General features: G+C 38.4%; 2 protein-coding genes across 4 annotated transcripts in view; both read right to left on the reverse strand.

Moving 5' to 3' along the window:
- dnajb6b (DnaJ heat shock protein family (Hsp40) member B6b) overlaps positions 1-3,803 on the reverse strand; it is a 46,620-nt gene extending 42,817 nt beyond the window's left edge. The window contains exon 1 of the mRNA XM_041813792.1: positions 3,668-3,803. The gene's annotated coding sequence lies outside the window, so the exon portion shown is untranslated. The remainder of the gene's footprint in view (positions 1-3,667) is intronic.
- A 10,380-nt stretch (positions 3,804-14,183) lies between these two features.
- Positions 14,184-19,017, reverse strand: part of ube3c (ubiquitin protein ligase E3C) — a 44,486-nt gene continuing 39,652 nt past the window's right edge. For all 3 annotated transcript variants that reach the window (XM_041814483.1, XM_041814485.1, XM_041814484.1), the window contains exons 21-24: positions 17,233-17,421; positions 17,087-17,153; positions 16,662-16,792; positions 14,184-15,162 (exon numbers count right to left, since the gene is read on the reverse strand). In XM_041814483.1, coding sequence (XP_041670417.1) covers positions 14,992-15,162; positions 16,662-16,792; positions 17,087-17,153; positions 17,233-17,421 — 558 coding nt within the window. In that variant the 3' untranslated portion in view covers positions 14,184-14,991. The remainder of the gene's footprint in view (positions 15,163-16,661; positions 16,793-17,086; positions 17,154-17,232; positions 17,422-19,017) is intronic.

A 19,017-nucleotide genomic window follows, 5' to 3' on the forward strand; every position in this document is an offset into this window, starting at 1 on the left:
TAGGAGAAGTGCTACGGTCTATTGTAACCTCCAGAGACAGCTGTTAGTGATCTGCTATTTACTCCTCTCTGGGTTCTCTTTCTATGGAGTTGTTCTGTAGAGGTATAACCCTGACTTGTCTCCTCATTGGTTAGTGCATCCAGTAAAACAACAACTTTCTTTTGTTGAAAAAAATCAAAAAAGCAACCAAGATGGTCAACTTCTCCACTGTGTACACTGTACAGTAGCAGGAAGCCATTCTTACCCACCAGGGGGCGCTCCAATGAGTGTGTGATGTCACATTAAAGCTATGAATGGAGCGGTTTTAAATGTATCGTCAAATCAATATAAAAAATGTCAACAATTAATCAGTGCAGAGTGATATGGTAATAAAGCGAAATGCGATTATACTGAACAATACTGTGAGTTGTGGTTGCATTTATGATATAATACCTAAATGCTATCATGAGTTTACTTGATTGGTTATAAAGGAAAAGGAAAAAAAAGGTTTCACAGCAATGCTTTCAAAGCAATGTAATGTTTTTTTCTTTCTTTTTAAATAAAGGTACTTCTACAAAGTGCAATAGAAGCATCATTGTAAAACTAAAAGGCCTCATTACAGCCTTTTATGCACTTATTTAATTGCACAGCTTGACAATGCAACTGTGATTAGATACACTGTGCAGCCATGCAGTTAATTGAAAAAATGGTAGATTTAAAAAAAAAACTCCTTACACTGAGCAACTGAAACTCAATCTTTTTCTTGGAAATTTGCAATTGTTTAACTTTCAAATCTAGCAATGATTAATGTTATTTTGATCAAACGATAGATTTATTTTTTTCCTTAAACCTCATACTCTATATCAGGGGTGTCAAACTCAATCACAGCAGGGGCCAGACTCTGGATTCAGGTCTAACCTGAGGGCCTAACAGGGTCACCTTTTTAACCCGAAACTGTCAGCCTCATTTCACTGATAATAAAACACTAAAAAAAAAATGTAGCACTGATGATAAATTATTTTTAAACTGAAAAAGTTAAAAAGATAAGTTTAAAGGCTCACAATCTGAGAAAAGTAAATCAATTAGTTTAAAAAGGTCAAAACATGAAATTGAAAAATAATGTTTGTTAAGGCAAATATATTAGAAAGTCAAAATCATGAGTTTAAAAGGTCAACTTATGAAATAAAATTTGTAAATATGAAATTAAAAGTCAAAATACGATTCAAAATTTTAAATTGTGAGTCTAAAAGGTCAAACGATGGGATTATGAAGTCAAAGTTTGGAGTTGAAAATATGAGGTAAAATACAAAATAACTGGTTAAAAAGTAAAAATATCACTTAAAAATTAGAAATATGAATCTAAAAGCTCAAAATATTATATAAGATGTCAAAATCATGAGTTGAAATGCTCAAAGGATGAAATGAAAAGTTGAAATCCTAAGTTTGAGTCCTAATTGTGAGATGCTAAATTGAAAATGTGAAATCAAAACACAAATTAATTTCTTTTCCCACATTCCTGACTTCTGATCTAAAAACTTTTAACTCCTTACTTTTTCAGGTTTTGTGGCTTAACAAGGATATCCTAAATCATCAAGGATAAGTTTACATTTTTATACTGGAGGAAATCTGCAGACCTCATACAGATGGGCCAGTTATAACAGAAATATGAGATCATCTTGGGGGCCGGATTTGGCCCCCGGGCCTTACGTTTAACACCTGTGCTCTATATGTAAAGGTTGCCTTTCATTTTGGTCACATGTTTGTCATTACATTTGATAGTGAATAAGGACACAGTTGACATTGAACTTTCAATGTGGTTTTCTTATGCATCCAAATATATTGTAATGTTCTAGTTGTTTAAAAGACATGGCCCACTTTGATAAATTTTTGTTTTGAATTATTCAATCTCTGATAAACAGTACTAAAAAGAATTCCATGGACTACATTATGACACAGGTCAACACAAAAGGAATAAATCCATCAAAAATGGCAAGAAATCACTGGACCCCTGGCTGAACTGTAAAAAATGTACTCTGTATTCAAGGGTGATTTTATCATTATTATTTCTAATATCCTTAATTTTGACTGAGAGAATCCACTGAGACTGAGATCTCTTTTCCAGGTTGCCCTACAGCAATACAACTAAAAACATGAAGAAATAAAAATTCAGAAAGGTTTACGTACATACTCACAATCATACATCTATAGTCCCAAACTTTCGTGTTTTTAAAGTGTTCCACATTTGAGAGCAGACCTTCAGGGTAGCTCTGCTTCTACAGACATGAGTGATATGTACCTTGAAAGTGTTCAGTCCTTCTGTTTAACCACTCATTTCATAAAAAACAAGAACTACTTGTAGTTGTTTTTTCACATTAAATTGCATGGGTCTTTTCCCCAACACTCAAAAAGCATACCCATTTAGACGAGGGCCTAAAAATAGATATTTTATAACCAAAAACCCCCTTTTTGCTCTATTAACTTGTGGGTTTTCTTCCATTTATAAAGTAGCATTCAATTTCCCCTACATCCTGATATGAAAGTATCAGCTAGAATTTAGTATTTCAATTTATACTATTTCAGTGTACAGTATTTGAAACATATCTCTCACATTAAAGGAAATCTAGGGGGCGCTTGGTCTTCTTGTAGTTATTTTAGGGGTGCTATTAGGGTCCAAAAAGGGTCTAATATCCCCCATGGCTGTATTTGTACAACTAAGACAGCGTGTAGGAATCTGACTGCACGTTTGGGTGACAAAAATGCCAGAAAACGCCAAATATTGGCTGTATAGGACATCGATTTTAGTTGTTAGAGGTTTGAAAAATGTTACCAATGTCATTGAAACCCCTAAATTCTGGTATCCTGACAATCTAGAAGTTTATGTGGACTTCCTGTCTGCAGGCAGCAGCAACAAATTACGATCTTAACTGAGGAAACTAAAATTATTTCCTTCCTCTGGTAGTGCTTGAACTTTCTAGAAGCTAGCATATGGCTAAGTTAACATAAAACAAAGAGCTATCACAAGTGTTATTGTAAACGCGACAGACGGCTTATTAAATAGAAACTTCTAGAAAAGACTTACAGCCGTTGAACATCTTTGAGATGTATTGCCACATACCGCAGAGATATTAATAAAATGGCCAAATCGTTACATAACGAGTGAAAACACCACTAAAAATAGAGGGGTCGTAACTTTAATATTGGACTGGAAGTCTCGTATTGCTGCTGGACCTTTATTTGCAACGTTTAAACCGGTGACAGATATGTAGCTAGCACAGCAAGCATTACACAATAGCTGTACATCCTTCACACATAACTAACGTTAACTGTTGCTCATTTTAAAACCTTGTTCAGGTAATAGCTGCTGCTAGCTGTTGCTAAGTTTTCATGTTTTTATGGTTAGGATAACAATAGCTTATGTTACAGCGATAGAAGAAAGGGTCGTTGTATTTGTTTTCGCAACTTGCGTTTCAGACTATCTTAATGGAAATAAACGAACAACATAAGTGGCAATTTAATGCTCATGAATAATATATAATGTATTACATCGACCATAGCGGGGGACATCAGGTTGCGACACACCACAGCATCCACATGTTACCTTATTGTATCACTGCGACAGGCAACACTAGAGTAACATGCAACGCCCTGGCTAAAATTTAGCACATATTCATAGTAAGAAAACGCTCACCTTTCTAAGGATATGTCCCCCTGTCTTCGTCAAAGCGCGGAACCTGTAACTGCAGCCGTTGGGGGAGCTGGCTGGTGATGTGGCTACTGATAGCGACTAGCCCACTGTGCTGCTGCTGTGTTCACGTAAGCTCGGAAACTAGAGCTGCCACAGTAACGCACAAGACTAAGCTGTTCTTCAGAGATAAGACTGGGATGGTGGGTGTGACCGAAAAATAGGGCAATCGAATGATTACAATTTTTAATAATGATTAAACTAATCCTGTTTGAATCATATTTTAAAATCTCATATTTTTCCTTCAAAGCAGTTTTTGTGTCATTTTGTATTCTTTTACTTTCTTTAACAGTGTTATTAACTTCCTGTTTGGATACAGTCCTGCAATATAGATAGATTGAAGTTTATAACATGAATTTAACCACGGAAAAAGGAACTTGTTGTGGATTGAAAAGGAAATTTGATTAAAAATATGTAAACATTTGATAACACAAGGTTCACTTCAACTCATCCACTGAGCTGTCTGAGATCTTAAAAAGTGAAATGAGATACTAAGAACAAGTGGTGGGCTTATTTTACATGACTGTGGCTGTAGGGAGACGCTGAAGGGGCTTAACTAAAGTCTAAGGGACAATAAAGCATGCAATTTATCAGGATAAAAACATATATATAGCTTTACCAATTAAGTCATTTTTGATACTTTTTGTTCATTGTTGCCACTCTTAGACACATTTTCACTTCTTTATCCAGCCATTTATGAAACAATTTTTTTACTGTGAACCCATTTTTGATACCTTTTCCCCTTTTTGCCACTTTCATAATTTTTCCTTAAAGTTTTATCAGTTCTTTCTCCTTTATTTTAAGAAAGGGGGTTATCATTTTGAAAAAGGCTATATTATGCTACGAGTAGACATCATTATAGTGATTTTTGTTGCTTTAAAGAGTATTACTACTCCAGTTAAATATAAAACATGTTTATCACAGATTAACTCTATAATGAACCTTGATTTTGCTGACCTCTATTGGCCCCTCATTTGGCTGGGCAACATAGAGCTCTCCTCTTTATTTCCCTTTATGGGTGGCCTTGGGAAGAGTACTAATAATATTCTTTAACACTAATCTCACTTTACAAGCCACTAGAGATTCACAGCCTATCTTTGAATCTACCATTGAACAGATACATAGCACAGCTTGGTTGGACATGAAATCTGATTGCAACTAAGTTGTCACAAAAATCGATTCAAATTGCACTGATGACACTAAAAGTCAAGTCACCAGGTTTGAATACCAGTGATCTTAGTCTTTTTGCAGACAAGATGAGGTTAAAGCATAATAGGCAGCCAACAAATGGCTCATGCTTGTGTTGCCATCTTGCCGTTTGTAATGAAACTCACAGTGATGCCAACTTGAGGAGAAAAACTTCACAATTTGACTAACAGTGTTAAACAAAAAAAAGTCAACTCCCATTTTAAAAAAGGACTAAAAACCCAACTTCTATACGTGATACACGAAGTTAACTTTTCTCCAGTGTAATATTCCGTTTTACGAGTGTCACTTGAAGGCATCGTGTCTTTGAGTGTCGACAGCAGCGCCGTTTCACTGACCTGCTCACACATCCATGAAGACACCCAGCCGGGCCGGAGAACCGGACCGTCCGCACTGTTTACAGGTCTGTCATGGAACAGGTCAGACTGAAACCTTCAAAACACCCTGAATATTCCTATAAAGTCAACAAAGGGGGTTAACTAGCAGAGCTTCTTCAAAGGGAACAGACGAGGGAAAGCATGCAAGGACTTCCTGCGCCACCTGTCGTGTACCGTGAGAAAACAGGGAGTTAGAGCGTTTTTATGGTGTTACTGGCAGACAATCCCGCCCAAATTGACGCAATGTTTACCTCCAGAAAAAGAAGTTTTTACAAGTTCATTTCAGGGGGTTTCACCACGAGAAAACACTGTAACTCAGTAATTGCCATTTAGACTTTTTTTCACTTGTTTGTTGTAGGAAAAAGTAGGAACAATACAACTTTATTGATAAAACGTTATACATTTTTTTCAGTATTTGACAAAAAGCTCAGCCTGTTGGAATTTTCTTTTAACACTGGTTAACTGAATTTTTATAATTAAAAATGTATTTCAAACACTGACAAAATAAAAGCCAGTGAGCCTGCCTTCACTCGTCACTTCCTCTCATTTCTTTTACTCCTCAAATTCAGCTTTTATTTTCAGCCCTGTCTTATGAAGCAGAGAAGGAGACTCATTGCTGCCATTTTTATGTCCATGCAGGACTATGGAGATATTGTAGGCTGTGCTCCTCTTGACGCTTACATGCTCTGGACACTGTACTGTGGAGCTTTTAGGTTCATCACTTATTTAAATCCCTCATCCATCTGTGTTAGTTGTATGGATATCTTGGATAGCCTTCTTTGTCCACAATCACTGGTGTATTCTTACAATCCCAATTCCAAAAAAAGTTGGGGCACTATGTACAATGTATAAGTAACAGAATGCAATGATTTGTAAATCAAATAAATAGATATTTTATTCAAAATAGAACGCAAACAAAACGTGATGATGAAACTGAGACATTTTACTATTTTATGAAAAATAGTTGCACATTTTGAATTTGATGGCACCGACACTAAAAAAAAACAGGGACAGGACAACAAAAGGCTGGAAAAGTAAGTGGAACTAATGAAAAACAGCTGGGGGGACATTTTGCAACTGATTAGGGCAACATGACTGGGTATAAAAGGAGCATTTAGAGAGGCAGAGTCTTTCAGGAGTAAAGATGGGCCCATGTTCACTATGTGTGAAAAGTATTCTACCATCTACAGTGCATAATATCAACAAAAGATTCAGAGAATCTGGAGAGATCTCTGTGCATAAGGGACAAGGCAGAAGGTCAGTATTAGATGCTCATGATCTTTTGGCCCTCAGGCAGCACTGCATTAAAAATAGGCTTGATTCTCTACTGGAAATCCCAGGAGCACTTCCAGAAATCATTTTCTGTCAACAGAATTCTCTGTGCCGTCCACAAATGCAAGTTCAAATAGTGTCATGCAAAGATTTAGTTTGTGAACATGATCCAGAAAACTGTGCCATCTTCTCTGGGACAACACTCATTTAAAGGGGACATATTTGACCTTTATAAGACAAGTTTATATTGTTCTCAGAGGTCCCCAAAACATGCGTGTGAAGTTTGTTTTTTTGAATAAACACTCCAGTTTAGGATTTTTGCATGTCTAAAACCCCCCTAATGAGCTGTCTGACTCCGCCCTTAACCACACCTCTCTCAGGTAATGGATGTAGCACTCCTGATGTTACAATGTTACAGACACTTTTATCTAAAGTTAAAGACCTGACAGGGATTTGAAACATCAATATCCCAGATCCAAGTGAGCAGAGTAACACACTGAGCTATCCAGCATCTCAGCTGGCAGCCGAGAGGAAGATCAGGAGAGGAGGGTGGAACTTTCTTCCAAGCGGGGAGGGCCAACGAAACCTGGGGGCGGGTGTTTACTCCCCACATGAGTCATGAGGGGAAAATCTGAGAACAGCTTGTTTTAGCCGCATTTTCTGAAAGGTGGATAAAGAGAGGGGAGAAGGGAATGGATTTTTCTGGTATTTTAGGGGATCTGTGGACAGGCCAGGGCCACATATTTTTGTTAGAAAAGCCTGAAAAAGTCATTTTTGCATAATATGTCCCCTTTAATATGGACTGAGGCAAAATAGAACACTGTTCTGTGGTCAGGTGGATCAAAATTTGAATTTCTTTTTGGAAACCATGAACAGCAAATAGAGACCCATGAATGTTGAGCAGCTCAAAATCAGACAAGAATGGGACAACATTACTCTTCTAAAACTCCAGCAACTTGTCTCCTCACTTAAACATAATGCTTTCATTGGATGCTTACAAGAGACATAAGACTAAGAGATTCATCTTTATTTCCAAACAAACTCATGCCCAGCAGTGATGGGAAGAGTATAAAACTGTACATTTACACTAAAATGAATACCTGGTTTTGTTGAAAATAAGGTTGATAAACCGTTTGAATCACAAATCACCATTTTGATCTCACTTTGTAAAACAGCGCAGCCTTTATTAAGGAGTCCCCTGTGCTGACCTATGGAGCTGTGGAAACGTGTGTTATATCTCAACACCAAATGCATAGTAGCCTCTAATTTAGACCTGTTTTTATGTGTGACAACATGCAGCAACATCAGGCTGATAACAGACTGGCCCTTAGATTGGGAAGTTCTTTATTTCTTGATGTTTACAATATTCTGTTTTTATAAGTTAAAGCTCCTGTGGACAAAGCAGCACCTTAGCTTGTAGATGATTTTGTCCTGCACATCTTTGTTTGTTTTTCCTATAAAAATGTTCTCCTGCTTCCTTTCACAGATTTGTGACTCATTTAGAATTGCAGCCAGGGAAAATGTCGGAAAAGTCTGCACCTCCTACATTATCACTTCATCTGACGCCTACCCTTCTGCAGCAGTTTCAGGCGTCCATAAAAATAGCTGAATAGAAATGATCAGTCTTCTCTGTCATGGTCCGGCTTGCTTTTGTAGGCCATAAAGAGACATGAGTTCAAGTTTTTGTCTGTTTCATAACCATGTGAAAAACTCTCTCAAGAGCTTTAACTCACTGTAGTGAGCGCTGCTATCTTCACATATACAATATTTAAGAAGGGACTTATCTTTTTGTTAGCTTTATAAGTTTTGCTGGTGTTTGATCTCATTTTTATTGTGTGCCTTGTTTATTTTAGTGCTATTCATTGTATTTTACATAAATGAGGGGAATGTATGAGTGTAAGAAAATGTTACATTAGGGTTGGTCTAGGCCACAGTCCTTCAGACTCGTATTTTTTTTTATTACTGCTTTGAGCGCCTGAAGGTGCTGATAAAAACAGGACCTTGTTATCTCCCAGACTCCTCTGATAATACAGAAAGACAAACAACATTGTTGGAGGTATTTACATTGCATGCCTCACTGTATGTGTCACTCTTATGTTTTTATTTGATTTTCTCTTAAACTGGGCAAATGTTATTTTACTAGATCATTTTTTTACTGTGGTCATAGAGGCTTTATGAGTTTCTCTCCAGATGTCAGAATGATCTTACAATGAGCACGTCATCATGAATCTGCTAAGGTAAAATAAGTAGAAACTCCCTCAGCATTCCTGTGGATGTAATGCAAGGATGCTTGGAGGGATTTTCTTTAAACTTTGCACAGATGTCCACATTGACTTAGAGATGAACTCATAAGATTTTGGAATTTTGGATTATTAAGCCTCATGTTCATCACTTGCTTGGGACTATGATATATAAAATATGCTTCAAAGGATTATCTTTCAACTTTGGACAAATGGTTCTCACTTGCTGCCACCTCTTAAATGACAAATCAAGACCCAATTGACATGACAGTTAACATGACTGGGTAAAAAAGAAGCATTTTAGAAAGACTGAGTCCCTAAGAAATTAAGATGGACAGAGGTTCACTGATCTGTGAAAGCTACATCTAAATGACTCCGCCGTGCCTGAAAGCACTGCCCCTCGTCGCTGATTGGTCCTGTCACTTTCTAACTGGGTCCAAATGGTTCAGACAGGAGCTTTGCAAGATGGATTCACCAATGAGAAACACGGAAACGGGCGTATACATCTGCTTTGCAAGGTTAGGAAGGCCTTGCATATTTCAGCAAAACAATGCTAAACCACATACCACATCCATCACAGCAGCACAACTTTGCAGAAGAGTCGAAGTGTTGAACTGGCCTGTCTGCAATCCAGACCTTTCACTAATAGAAAACATTTGATGCATCATAATATGAAAGATCCAGCAAAGAAGACCAAGGACTGTTAAGCAGGTAGAATCCTACATCACACAAGAATGAGACAACATTCTTCTCCCAAAACTCCCAAAAGAAGAGGGAATGCTATACAATGGTAAACATGGCCCTGACCCCACTTTTTGAGATATGTTGCCACCATCAAATTCAGAATGACCTAATACTTTTTGTAAAAGGGTAAAATGGCTCAATTGAAACATCTGCTATGTTTATCTATTGTGAATAAAAATGGGTTTGTGACATTTGACAATTTTACACAGCACCCTAACTTTTTGGGAATTGGGTTTGTACTGAAAAATGTTTCAGTTTGGACTTGAGATGGACTGATATCCATAAAATAAAAGTACATAAACAACTTTCTGTCACATATTTTTCTCAGGTGCACATGCTTGACCCACTGAAAACGGCTGTGAAACCACTGGTTGAGAATCAAGACTTTAAACAAAAATCCACTGACTCAGGGATGAACTGAATGGATAACCAAGGTCAAAGGTCAAGGTCATTGGACTTCATATTCATCCCTAGCATACTGCACTACCACAGAAACTACCCCAGCCCCCTTCTTGACCCACTGTCTGGCAGGCATACCCTGCAGAGGCATATACACCCCAGGCTGTGGTTCTAGCTTATAACTATGACATTGACAGTTTTATTGCAGTATATGAAAGCCCTGGCCAGTTTGTTTCTAAGATATTTCTATCTCCTGGTGGGAATGGTCTTCAATATGCTCAGGAAAATTGAAGAAAACATTGGAAGGTGATAGAACCTACAGGGGAGAAAGAAAATCAGAGCGCTGAACTTGTGATAACCCACGAAACAGAATGATGCAGTGCAGGTTATTGGAGTTTTGAACGAATTGAGCCTGAAATTGCACACTTGCATTGATTTTAAATGGAAAATGAAGGTCGTTTTTGTCGTTAAAGCTGGCCAGAGCTCTTGCCAGCTGAAGAAGACCTCATGAAAATGACAGATGGCTATTAATTACACTGGACATTATGGGCAGTCAGTATCTAATTAGACTCATTGGGCAGAAGGAATCACTGCAATAGATATCATGCACAGGTCATTTTTTACCATGAAGTCGATAGCTTCCTCTAAACATGGACTTTTTCTTTTATTGTTATGACTGCAGATGATAATTTGCTCCTAAACTGAGATGTGGGGAAGGTTAAAAGACAGACAAGGATAATTATTGACAGTGAACTGTAACGCCGACTAAGCTGCTGCTCAAATGCTGGATGTTTGAAAATCTGAAACAGGGCTGGCCTCCACCCTGTTCATGTCTGAACATGCAGAAAGTACATTCATGGCGCTGCACTATCACACACATGGCATGCCACATTAATAATTAGAATTCCTCCGTTTTTGATATTCATTAAGTTCAGTCTAGTAGATTAGATTTTTTCCTTCTTTTCATTACCAACAAGACAATCAAGGTGTATTAAGTACATGTTTTTGAAATATATACAAGGGTATATGTACAAAAGCTAATGTTTTATTTCTTCAAAGCTGGCCCCAGCACTAGTATGTTTGCATGTGGTAATTTATCAGAACTGATGTCACTACTGGAGTCCTTTAAGTGGAAATACACAATTACATTTAATTCTGTTTCTCTGTGAGAACAAGTAGATTCTAGTTCCTGACTTATCTCAGGATAACAGTGCTGGCCATCTTGGTAAAATGACTAAAATGAACTCAGTATTACAGGTAATCAAATGTTATCCTATGATAGTAAGTCAAGATCTGGAGCATTCGACCCAGAGATCCAGGGCTCTATGTCCCAGTAAACATGACATACTTAAAAGTTTTTTAAGATTTTGGATCTTTTCATTGATTTTCTCAGGAAGTAGAAAGGTCACAGTGGTAATTGAATGAATTGGAGAGTCTTGCATTGTACTTTACTGTGTATTATCACCATGAGCTGCATTAGTTCATGCACGCTGGTCTTTGCTGTTTGGTTTTTGCCTTGTGCCTCATTCAGCTGAGTATAGCCAAGAACTGGACTCTCCACGACCTTCATTTGATTCACATATATTACCATTTGTTGGACTGACATGGACGCATTCCCTTTTTCCTTTTAGGTGGCAGCTTGTCTTTTATTTTTGGTCTGTTATTTTTGTTATTTTGTATTGGTTTTGCTGTGATTGTTTTGTCCCTTTTTGTCAGTGTGTACAATAAGAAAAAAAGTTCATAAATAAGATCTATTTGAAAACGACATGGTATATTTGAAATTAAATCAAAGTTCCAGAAAATTCATTGACTAGAGGTCAGATTCCCAGCTCTCTAACAAAACCGGTTTCTTAAATGTTGAACTGCATGCTATTAAAGAAAATCCCATCAATATATATATACACATCAGAAACAACATAAAAAATAAGTCCTGAAAAATAGACATGATGTATCTCAAAGGCTCTGGGAGACTTCCATTAGAAACTAATGTAGCTGTAGGACTGTTTTAACTTTGCCATGTCTCAGCAATAGACCAATACATTCTGTATTCTGCTCAAAAAACTATGTAATCCACCTCATTAAATATCCATGTGTTTTAGCATATGCGGGGGAAATCCAAAGTGCCTTAAAAAAACAGACTAGTATGGCACAGGAGCTCCATTAGGATCCAGGACAAGCTTAACCGGATGGCAGAGCATTTCAGACAGGCAAATCACCCAGTGGCCTCTCTGAGATACACTGGCATTGAGCACATATGATTTCTGAGAAGAAAGGGTAATTTGTATTTTAGATATTTTGTGTATATATTTTACAATTACAGTCCAAATATTAATTAACTAATAATCCAAATGTTTCAGTATTACGATGACCGATGTTTTTAGAGCCTATACATTTTTTAAAAATCATACGAAAAAGTGGTTTTTCATTGTTTAAATGGATTGTAAACATCTGTTAATTTTATTTTTTCTACTTAAATATTTATTCACTGGCCATTTTTTTTTCATGTAAAAATGTTTAAAGCAATGAGGTTTTTTTTTTTTTTTACATTTTCGTGAGTATTTTTGTATTGCTATGTAATTTACTAGTATTTCTACGTTTGTAATCTTGGCCTGCCATGGCACAGCCTGTTAACCTGCTGGAGCAGAGGACGTATACGTATGGGTGAGGCCATTATAGTGCAAACAATCAGACCTGATGAAGATCAAAGTGTGACTGAAACGTCTATTCAAACTTCTGTGGCGTGGAGTAAGTGTGCAGGCGTTACCTTTCTTTCTTTTTTGATTTTTTTTAAGCCTTGCACATGAGTGATAAGCATATAATTCCTCCCTCTCTAACTGAATATGCAAAAGACAACTGCCTAGTGATAAGGGCAAAACTTATGGTGGGGAGGATCAATATAAACAATATTCACCAACTTTCTGGTTAATTTTGTTGTTGATTTGTGAAATGCATACTGTCTATATGGCAAATAAAAATTAAATATATGAGACAAACAAAATATTCCAAAGAATATAGCTTTGCCAGAATAATGCACTTGGATTTTGGTCCTTTTGTTTTCACCTTATGTATCTGAGTTTCTGTGGTGTCTGGGTTCTGAGGTCTGTCTATGATGTGTGTTTGGTTTAAAATTGTGGTCAAGTTTTTACTTGGCTTCTTCTACTGTGGGGTTTGTCATCGTTTGCCGTTGATTGAACTGTTGTCTTGCTCTTCTATCCACTTCTGCATGTGTTAAAGAACTTTGTAAACCCTTGTTTTAAAGGTACTACAAATAAAGTTATTAGAGATGTCAAAGGGATGTTGAGGAAATGGGCCTGTTTAAAGTCAAAATCTTCTTTGTGTATTACTACTTTTTCCCCACCAGATGGCACTCATAGAACGACCACATAGAAAACAACCTAACAGTATAGCAAGACTGTCCCTCACTGATGTAATACCTGCAGCAGTGAAAGTCATTCTGTCTCATGATTAGTCACTAGTTTATTAAAGGCTGAATCAGGTATGATTAACTTGTCAAGTATGCCTTTTTGTTGGACTAAGTTCAACTTGTTATCACTCCCTATTCAGACACGTGAAGCTTATTTCACTTTGAGGCTCATGTGCAAGGTAGGTTCAAACCTTAGTCCCCCTGTAGTGATTTTTGATGTTTCTCTGCTCTGCAGCAACATAAACAGGCCTAAAAGCTTCAATTAGCTCTTAAAAGGCCTACCATCCAGCTAAAGTATATTACCTACCGAGGATGATTCATAACATCCTGCATTAACTTTGTCAGTTATCATCCATCACAAGGTAATAGTCTTAAATAAATCTCAGAGTAATTGAGATGAATCCCTCATTTCAATGACAAGTCTGCTTTTTAAGACCCAATTATCACTTTGAGCTCCCTGGCCCGGCTGATGTGCGGGTTCGGGCTCTGAGTCGGCTGTTTCAGCAGAGAGGAGAGGATGGAGAGATGGACTCGGTCCAAAGAGGGACGGAAATCTTCCTCCTGCATCAGAGGGCAGGGAGATTTATGAGCAACGCACACAATCTTAATTTGTGCTTGGCCCGATAATGCATCTCAAGGCCAGAATAGTTCTGCTCAGTGTTTCTTAACTGGATGTTTCTTTAATTATATGTCAGAGGCCATAAAACTCAGGAGGAGATTTTCCCACAAAGCACTGTTTTATGTCTCGGTCATTACTGTAAATTACAAGCAGCAAAGAAAAGAGGCTTAAAGGAGGAAAATGCAAAAGGAAAAGTGGGTTTATTCATATCCATACACTCTGTTTTTTAACCCTGTTGGTACACTGATCATGTTTAAGCCTTGTTATTGATGGTTACTGATCAGGGAAGAGATTGTTCACCTTAGCGAGCATGTGAGTACACGAGGCCTCCATTCATCACACAAAGGAAAGAGAAACAAACCTGTACAAATACTGAATAAATGAATAATACAAGAGCAAATGTAAACATGTACATATTCACAAATCCATAACAATAGACTATTCCCCCAGTCTAAGCCGATAACACACTTCAGACGGCGTGTGCACACTTACGGTATGGTTATCAGACACGGCGGTTATTTATAGCTATACTAATCATTGGAGAAATCACAAAAACTGAAGTTCTGATGACCTCTACATGAAACACAAAAGCTTCTCCACCTCCGCAGCCCTTGGCACACCACGAGGTGGCTTTAGAGTCCTACAGTCTGCCCCTGTCTGTCTGTTATATTGCCTTTTTTATACGATGCCACTTTATCTTTGGTGAAAAGTAACTGTTCGTTCATGTGCATGAGATTTCCTGTAAAAATCTTTTATCCTAAAGGTGATTACTTCATCGTTTAAATTACTTAAAAGGGTTTAAAAAAGGCTTCCTACCCTGCTTCATCCTTGCACCTTGTCCCTCAAACTTGGCACGCACGCACGCATAAACACAAACACAGAAAATCAGGCAGGTCAGTGCACCATTTCTCTAGTCTTTCTTTTCCAAGCTGTTTTTTTTCTGTGGCATCGAGTCCTCGGATGCAGGGACAGAGAAGCCTTCGCCCTCCTCAGCTCAGCTCGAAGCCGGCAGATGACTCAATGGCGTACAGCAACTTGTTCCTCATCAGGTGCTGGTCGCAGAACTCGGGAAGCTTGAGCAGGTTCATGCAGGTGCTGGCCGTGGGCAGGCGTTCCAGGTCGGTGCCGCCGTTGTGGATGCAGAAAACTGGATAAAGCTCCTGTGTGCAGAATACCATAAAACGTGTGATGAATTGGCAGAAAAACTGCAACATTTTAAAGGTGTTTAAAGATGGCACTAAAAGATGAATCAACTCATGCTGATGATCACAATGTCCAAAGCAATCCTGATTAAGCAATAAATGTCATAATCCACAAGGGGATAAATGTTAAAAGAGAGACATTAAGCGTGAAGGAAGTATAAATTTAGGGAATCAGGTTAGTGCTTGAAAGGTACTGATCGTGAAGCAGGCCCATGCTTTGACCCTTGGATGAGACACAGGAGGAATGGTCATTTCATGTTGTCTATCTGGCATTTTTTAAATCAAGCCTTCTCGTGATGAGGCCACCTCATCTGCAGACTGTGACACTGACCGTTTCCATCACGAGGCGCGCCGGTGAACGAGCTCCTCTGCCCTGATTTCATCCCACTATTTAAAGTTAGCGTGCGTGGTTCAGCGGCCATACTCGCCCGATTAAATGGCTCTTCGGGGGCTTAGCCGTAATGACCCCATTTTTCTGACAATTACCGTATTAAACTATCGTTGCTTATTGAGAAAGTGCCATTACCTTGGCTATCATTTTGGAAAAAAAGAGAGTTTCCATCATCTTTTTTAAATGGCTTCTCCTGACAGAGCTATTTCTCCTCTAATGAATCCTGGGCCGTTTCACGACAGCTAATTAAAGCTTAGCTGGCTCAGGCTGAGGGCCGGGTCAGGGGCCGGCTCCCCCCCACGAATTATCGGCCCGAAGAGGAGACGATGAAGGAGGGTGGAGAGAGAGGGGGGCATCCACATGCTGGCCAAAGTCAAATTGATTAAACCAGGAAGGAAGTCAACCCTTAAAGAAGGTACTGCGTCAGATTTTAAGGAGAGTTTTGTTCCCTCATATTCTGCAGGACTTCAATTAGGTTTTCTTAACTGATTGGAGTCATAAAGAGAACTAAAACCAATCATATGATGATTACAGCTTCAGGTTTGACGAGGCAAGACTCATAAAAACTCTTTAATGGTCTTGAGGAACACTTTCTGATTTTTCCAGCCCCATCTCAAACTACCTAAGTGTCCCACAAATCAAGTCAGTGAGAGAGCGAAACTGCTTCCAATTAGAAAATCATTTCAGAAATAGGTGAGCAATAATGATTCAGCACTGTGGAGACAATGTCCAGAGGTGTGGGGGTGTAGTTTCCCTGTAGAGTCATTTAACAGGAAATTGCTGCTTTCTGCCATGTCACTCAGGAGGCAAACGTTCAAAAGTTCAACCTGCTGCAGAGTTATGAATGGAGATCCCTGTTCAGACAGGATGGACAACACAGGAAATACAGAAACTACAAAACATGGAGATAAGACCTCACAGCACAAGCCTAATTTGAAAATGATCAATCTAGGTGTTGTTGCAAGCCTATTAAGAGAAAACACTCCCTTCTGCTGAGATAAACCAAGCAGCCGATAATAAAGGAGGAAGTGTAAGGAGGAGAAAATTTGTTTAGTAGAAAAGTAACCTTGAAGCCCAGGAGAGGAGGTCTGGAGCAGCTGGTGACAAACTTCAGCAGTTTGCGCTTCTCCTCCTCTGTGAAGCTTTCAACCACCTCCCAAAAGATCTGGATGACGGGGTGGGTAGCCGAGTACCCACCTGAGGGAGACAAAGAGGGAAAAAATGACATTGTTAGAGAGATGCTCACACCAGGCCAGTTGTACCATGTGCAGAAGCACGCTTGTCCTCTTTCTTTAGTCCCAGCAGGCCTGCACTCATAGTTTTCCAATCCAAATCAGCACTGAGCAAGGGTACGTCATAACCATGTAATATGACACCCACAGTTGACATTAAAAATACAAAGACACAATTTCAGAAACTTTACCCACTTAGTGAGCTTTACAATTCCCAGAAAAAACTATAAGTAAAAATATTTCTAGCATCAGTTCTTACCAGAGTAGTTTGTGAACTTTTTCAGGTCATCAAGACAAATTGGCACATGAGCCCCGGATATCAGCACCTGTTGAGCGATAGAAAAAGACAAATTAAACTCTGTGATAATTTAACTGTGGCTTGCTTGAAGGTTTTTTTAGATGTACCTGTATCTCCTGCTGGTCAAACATGCGCAGCCACTCCAGGTTAACCACGTTGGCCAGGCCCTGTCTGAAGGCAAGACAGTGAGGTCTGATCTGCTTATTCAATCTGTAGTCGGCAACCAAATGGATGTAAGCGATGCGGTTCGCTGTGGTCACAGGAATGTCTTTGCCTCCAGGCTTCAGCTCCACCACCTAGGACAAAGAGACACCAGGGTTTAACAAGGATTGAAGTATATCACATTTTGAGTAGGTTAGCTCCACTGTCTGCTTGATTATGCATATCACCGTCCAACAAACAATATAAATGCCAGGTGCATTTAATTCAAGCACAGAAAGGTAATTAAAATGTTTTCCAGCAGCACTCTGATTAAAGGTATAGTGAGTGTGTGGGAGTGTGGTTAAGTGCATTTCTAAATTTAGCACGTCCCATGAACATCTGGTCCAATACAATTTGGCCCTAAGTTCTCTTTTCATTAGCTATAGAGCAGTTAACACTTGATAGGATGTGCTCATCTCGGTTCATAAAGAGAGGTGTATAATGACATCATGGCAGATACAGATGGGACAAAACGAAATGTTCATCTTTTTTACAAAACGGTTTTCTGCATTTGGCACAAGCGATCTTGTGCTAGAAGAACTTGATGAAAAACTTAAACTCTGACTTTGATAACCTTACTTGAACCATTTACAAAAAAAGCAGAAATCCAATACCAGATTTTATATTTTCTTTAGTATTACAGCAACATTAAGCAGATAATAGGGGTGAAAAAGTCACTGGCTAATGCATCTGCTTCAAATGTTGTACAGAGATTAAATGTAGAAAACTGAAAGGTTCTTTGATTGCCCAAAATTTGTTGAGGTCCTGTCCAAATTGAAAAAAAAAAAACTTTGTTTTACCAGATTGCTTTACATTACACTAAGGTTGTCCTTTTTCTATACTTTATCATGTTTTAAAACAACATAATTTTCTTTTTTTTTGATAATCAATAGTACCAGAAAGTACCAAAGCTTTAAGAAACTACAGACCTTCAGCCATATTTTAACCCAAAGTTCCTTCGAGAATAAGGGAAAGATTAACAGTGGTCCATTTAGTAAACACTAATGTTTCTCAACTCCTTTGGTGTCTAATTGTCCTTTTTTCCATATGCAACCCTGAACATTTAAGATAATTACAAGAAAATTAATGCAGCCTGCACCTAAATCTTCCTGAGCTGGTTAACACGTTAAGTTCATGACACGAGATTATCCCTGTTAGACGGAGGAGGTGTGGGGGTCTCAAGAGGTTGGAAATGACATGAAAGTGACTTGAAAGCGGCGCACAATGTTGTCATACAGTGCTTCAATGAAAATATTTAGGGCTGGAGCATTATTCTGTCTGAACAATTACTGATTTGGGGGCTTCAACATGCTCAAAAACTCACCAAACTTTCAAGAAAATTGTTCCCTGGTGGAAATGTTCGTATTTTGGTGGAATTGTGCAAGTCCATTGCACAGGAGTCCCATGGTGGCCCCAAACATGAGATAGGGGACCAGGCACAAGAAATGGTAGAAATAATTTATTTTTCATGATCAGATGAAAAAAAAGTCTCTCAGGACCATCCTCTAAAATGTACAGGAAGCACACTACAAACAATGTTTTTTGGGGTCAAATTTTGATGTTTTCAACGATGAATTTTGATTTTTTTTTTTAAGAACATTCAGTGCCTGCACACCATTCAACTAAGACTTATGATTTTTGGTTTGCATATAGATCATCATCAGTCGTACAGAAAAGCCTCTAGGTCTTAC

Source organism: Cheilinus undulatus, linkage group 19 (assembly GCF_018320785.1).
Source record: "Cheilinus undulatus linkage group 19, ASM1832078v1, whole genome shotgun sequence".
NCBI lineage: Eukaryota > Metazoa > Chordata > Actinopteri > Labriformes > Labridae > Cheilinus > Cheilinus undulatus.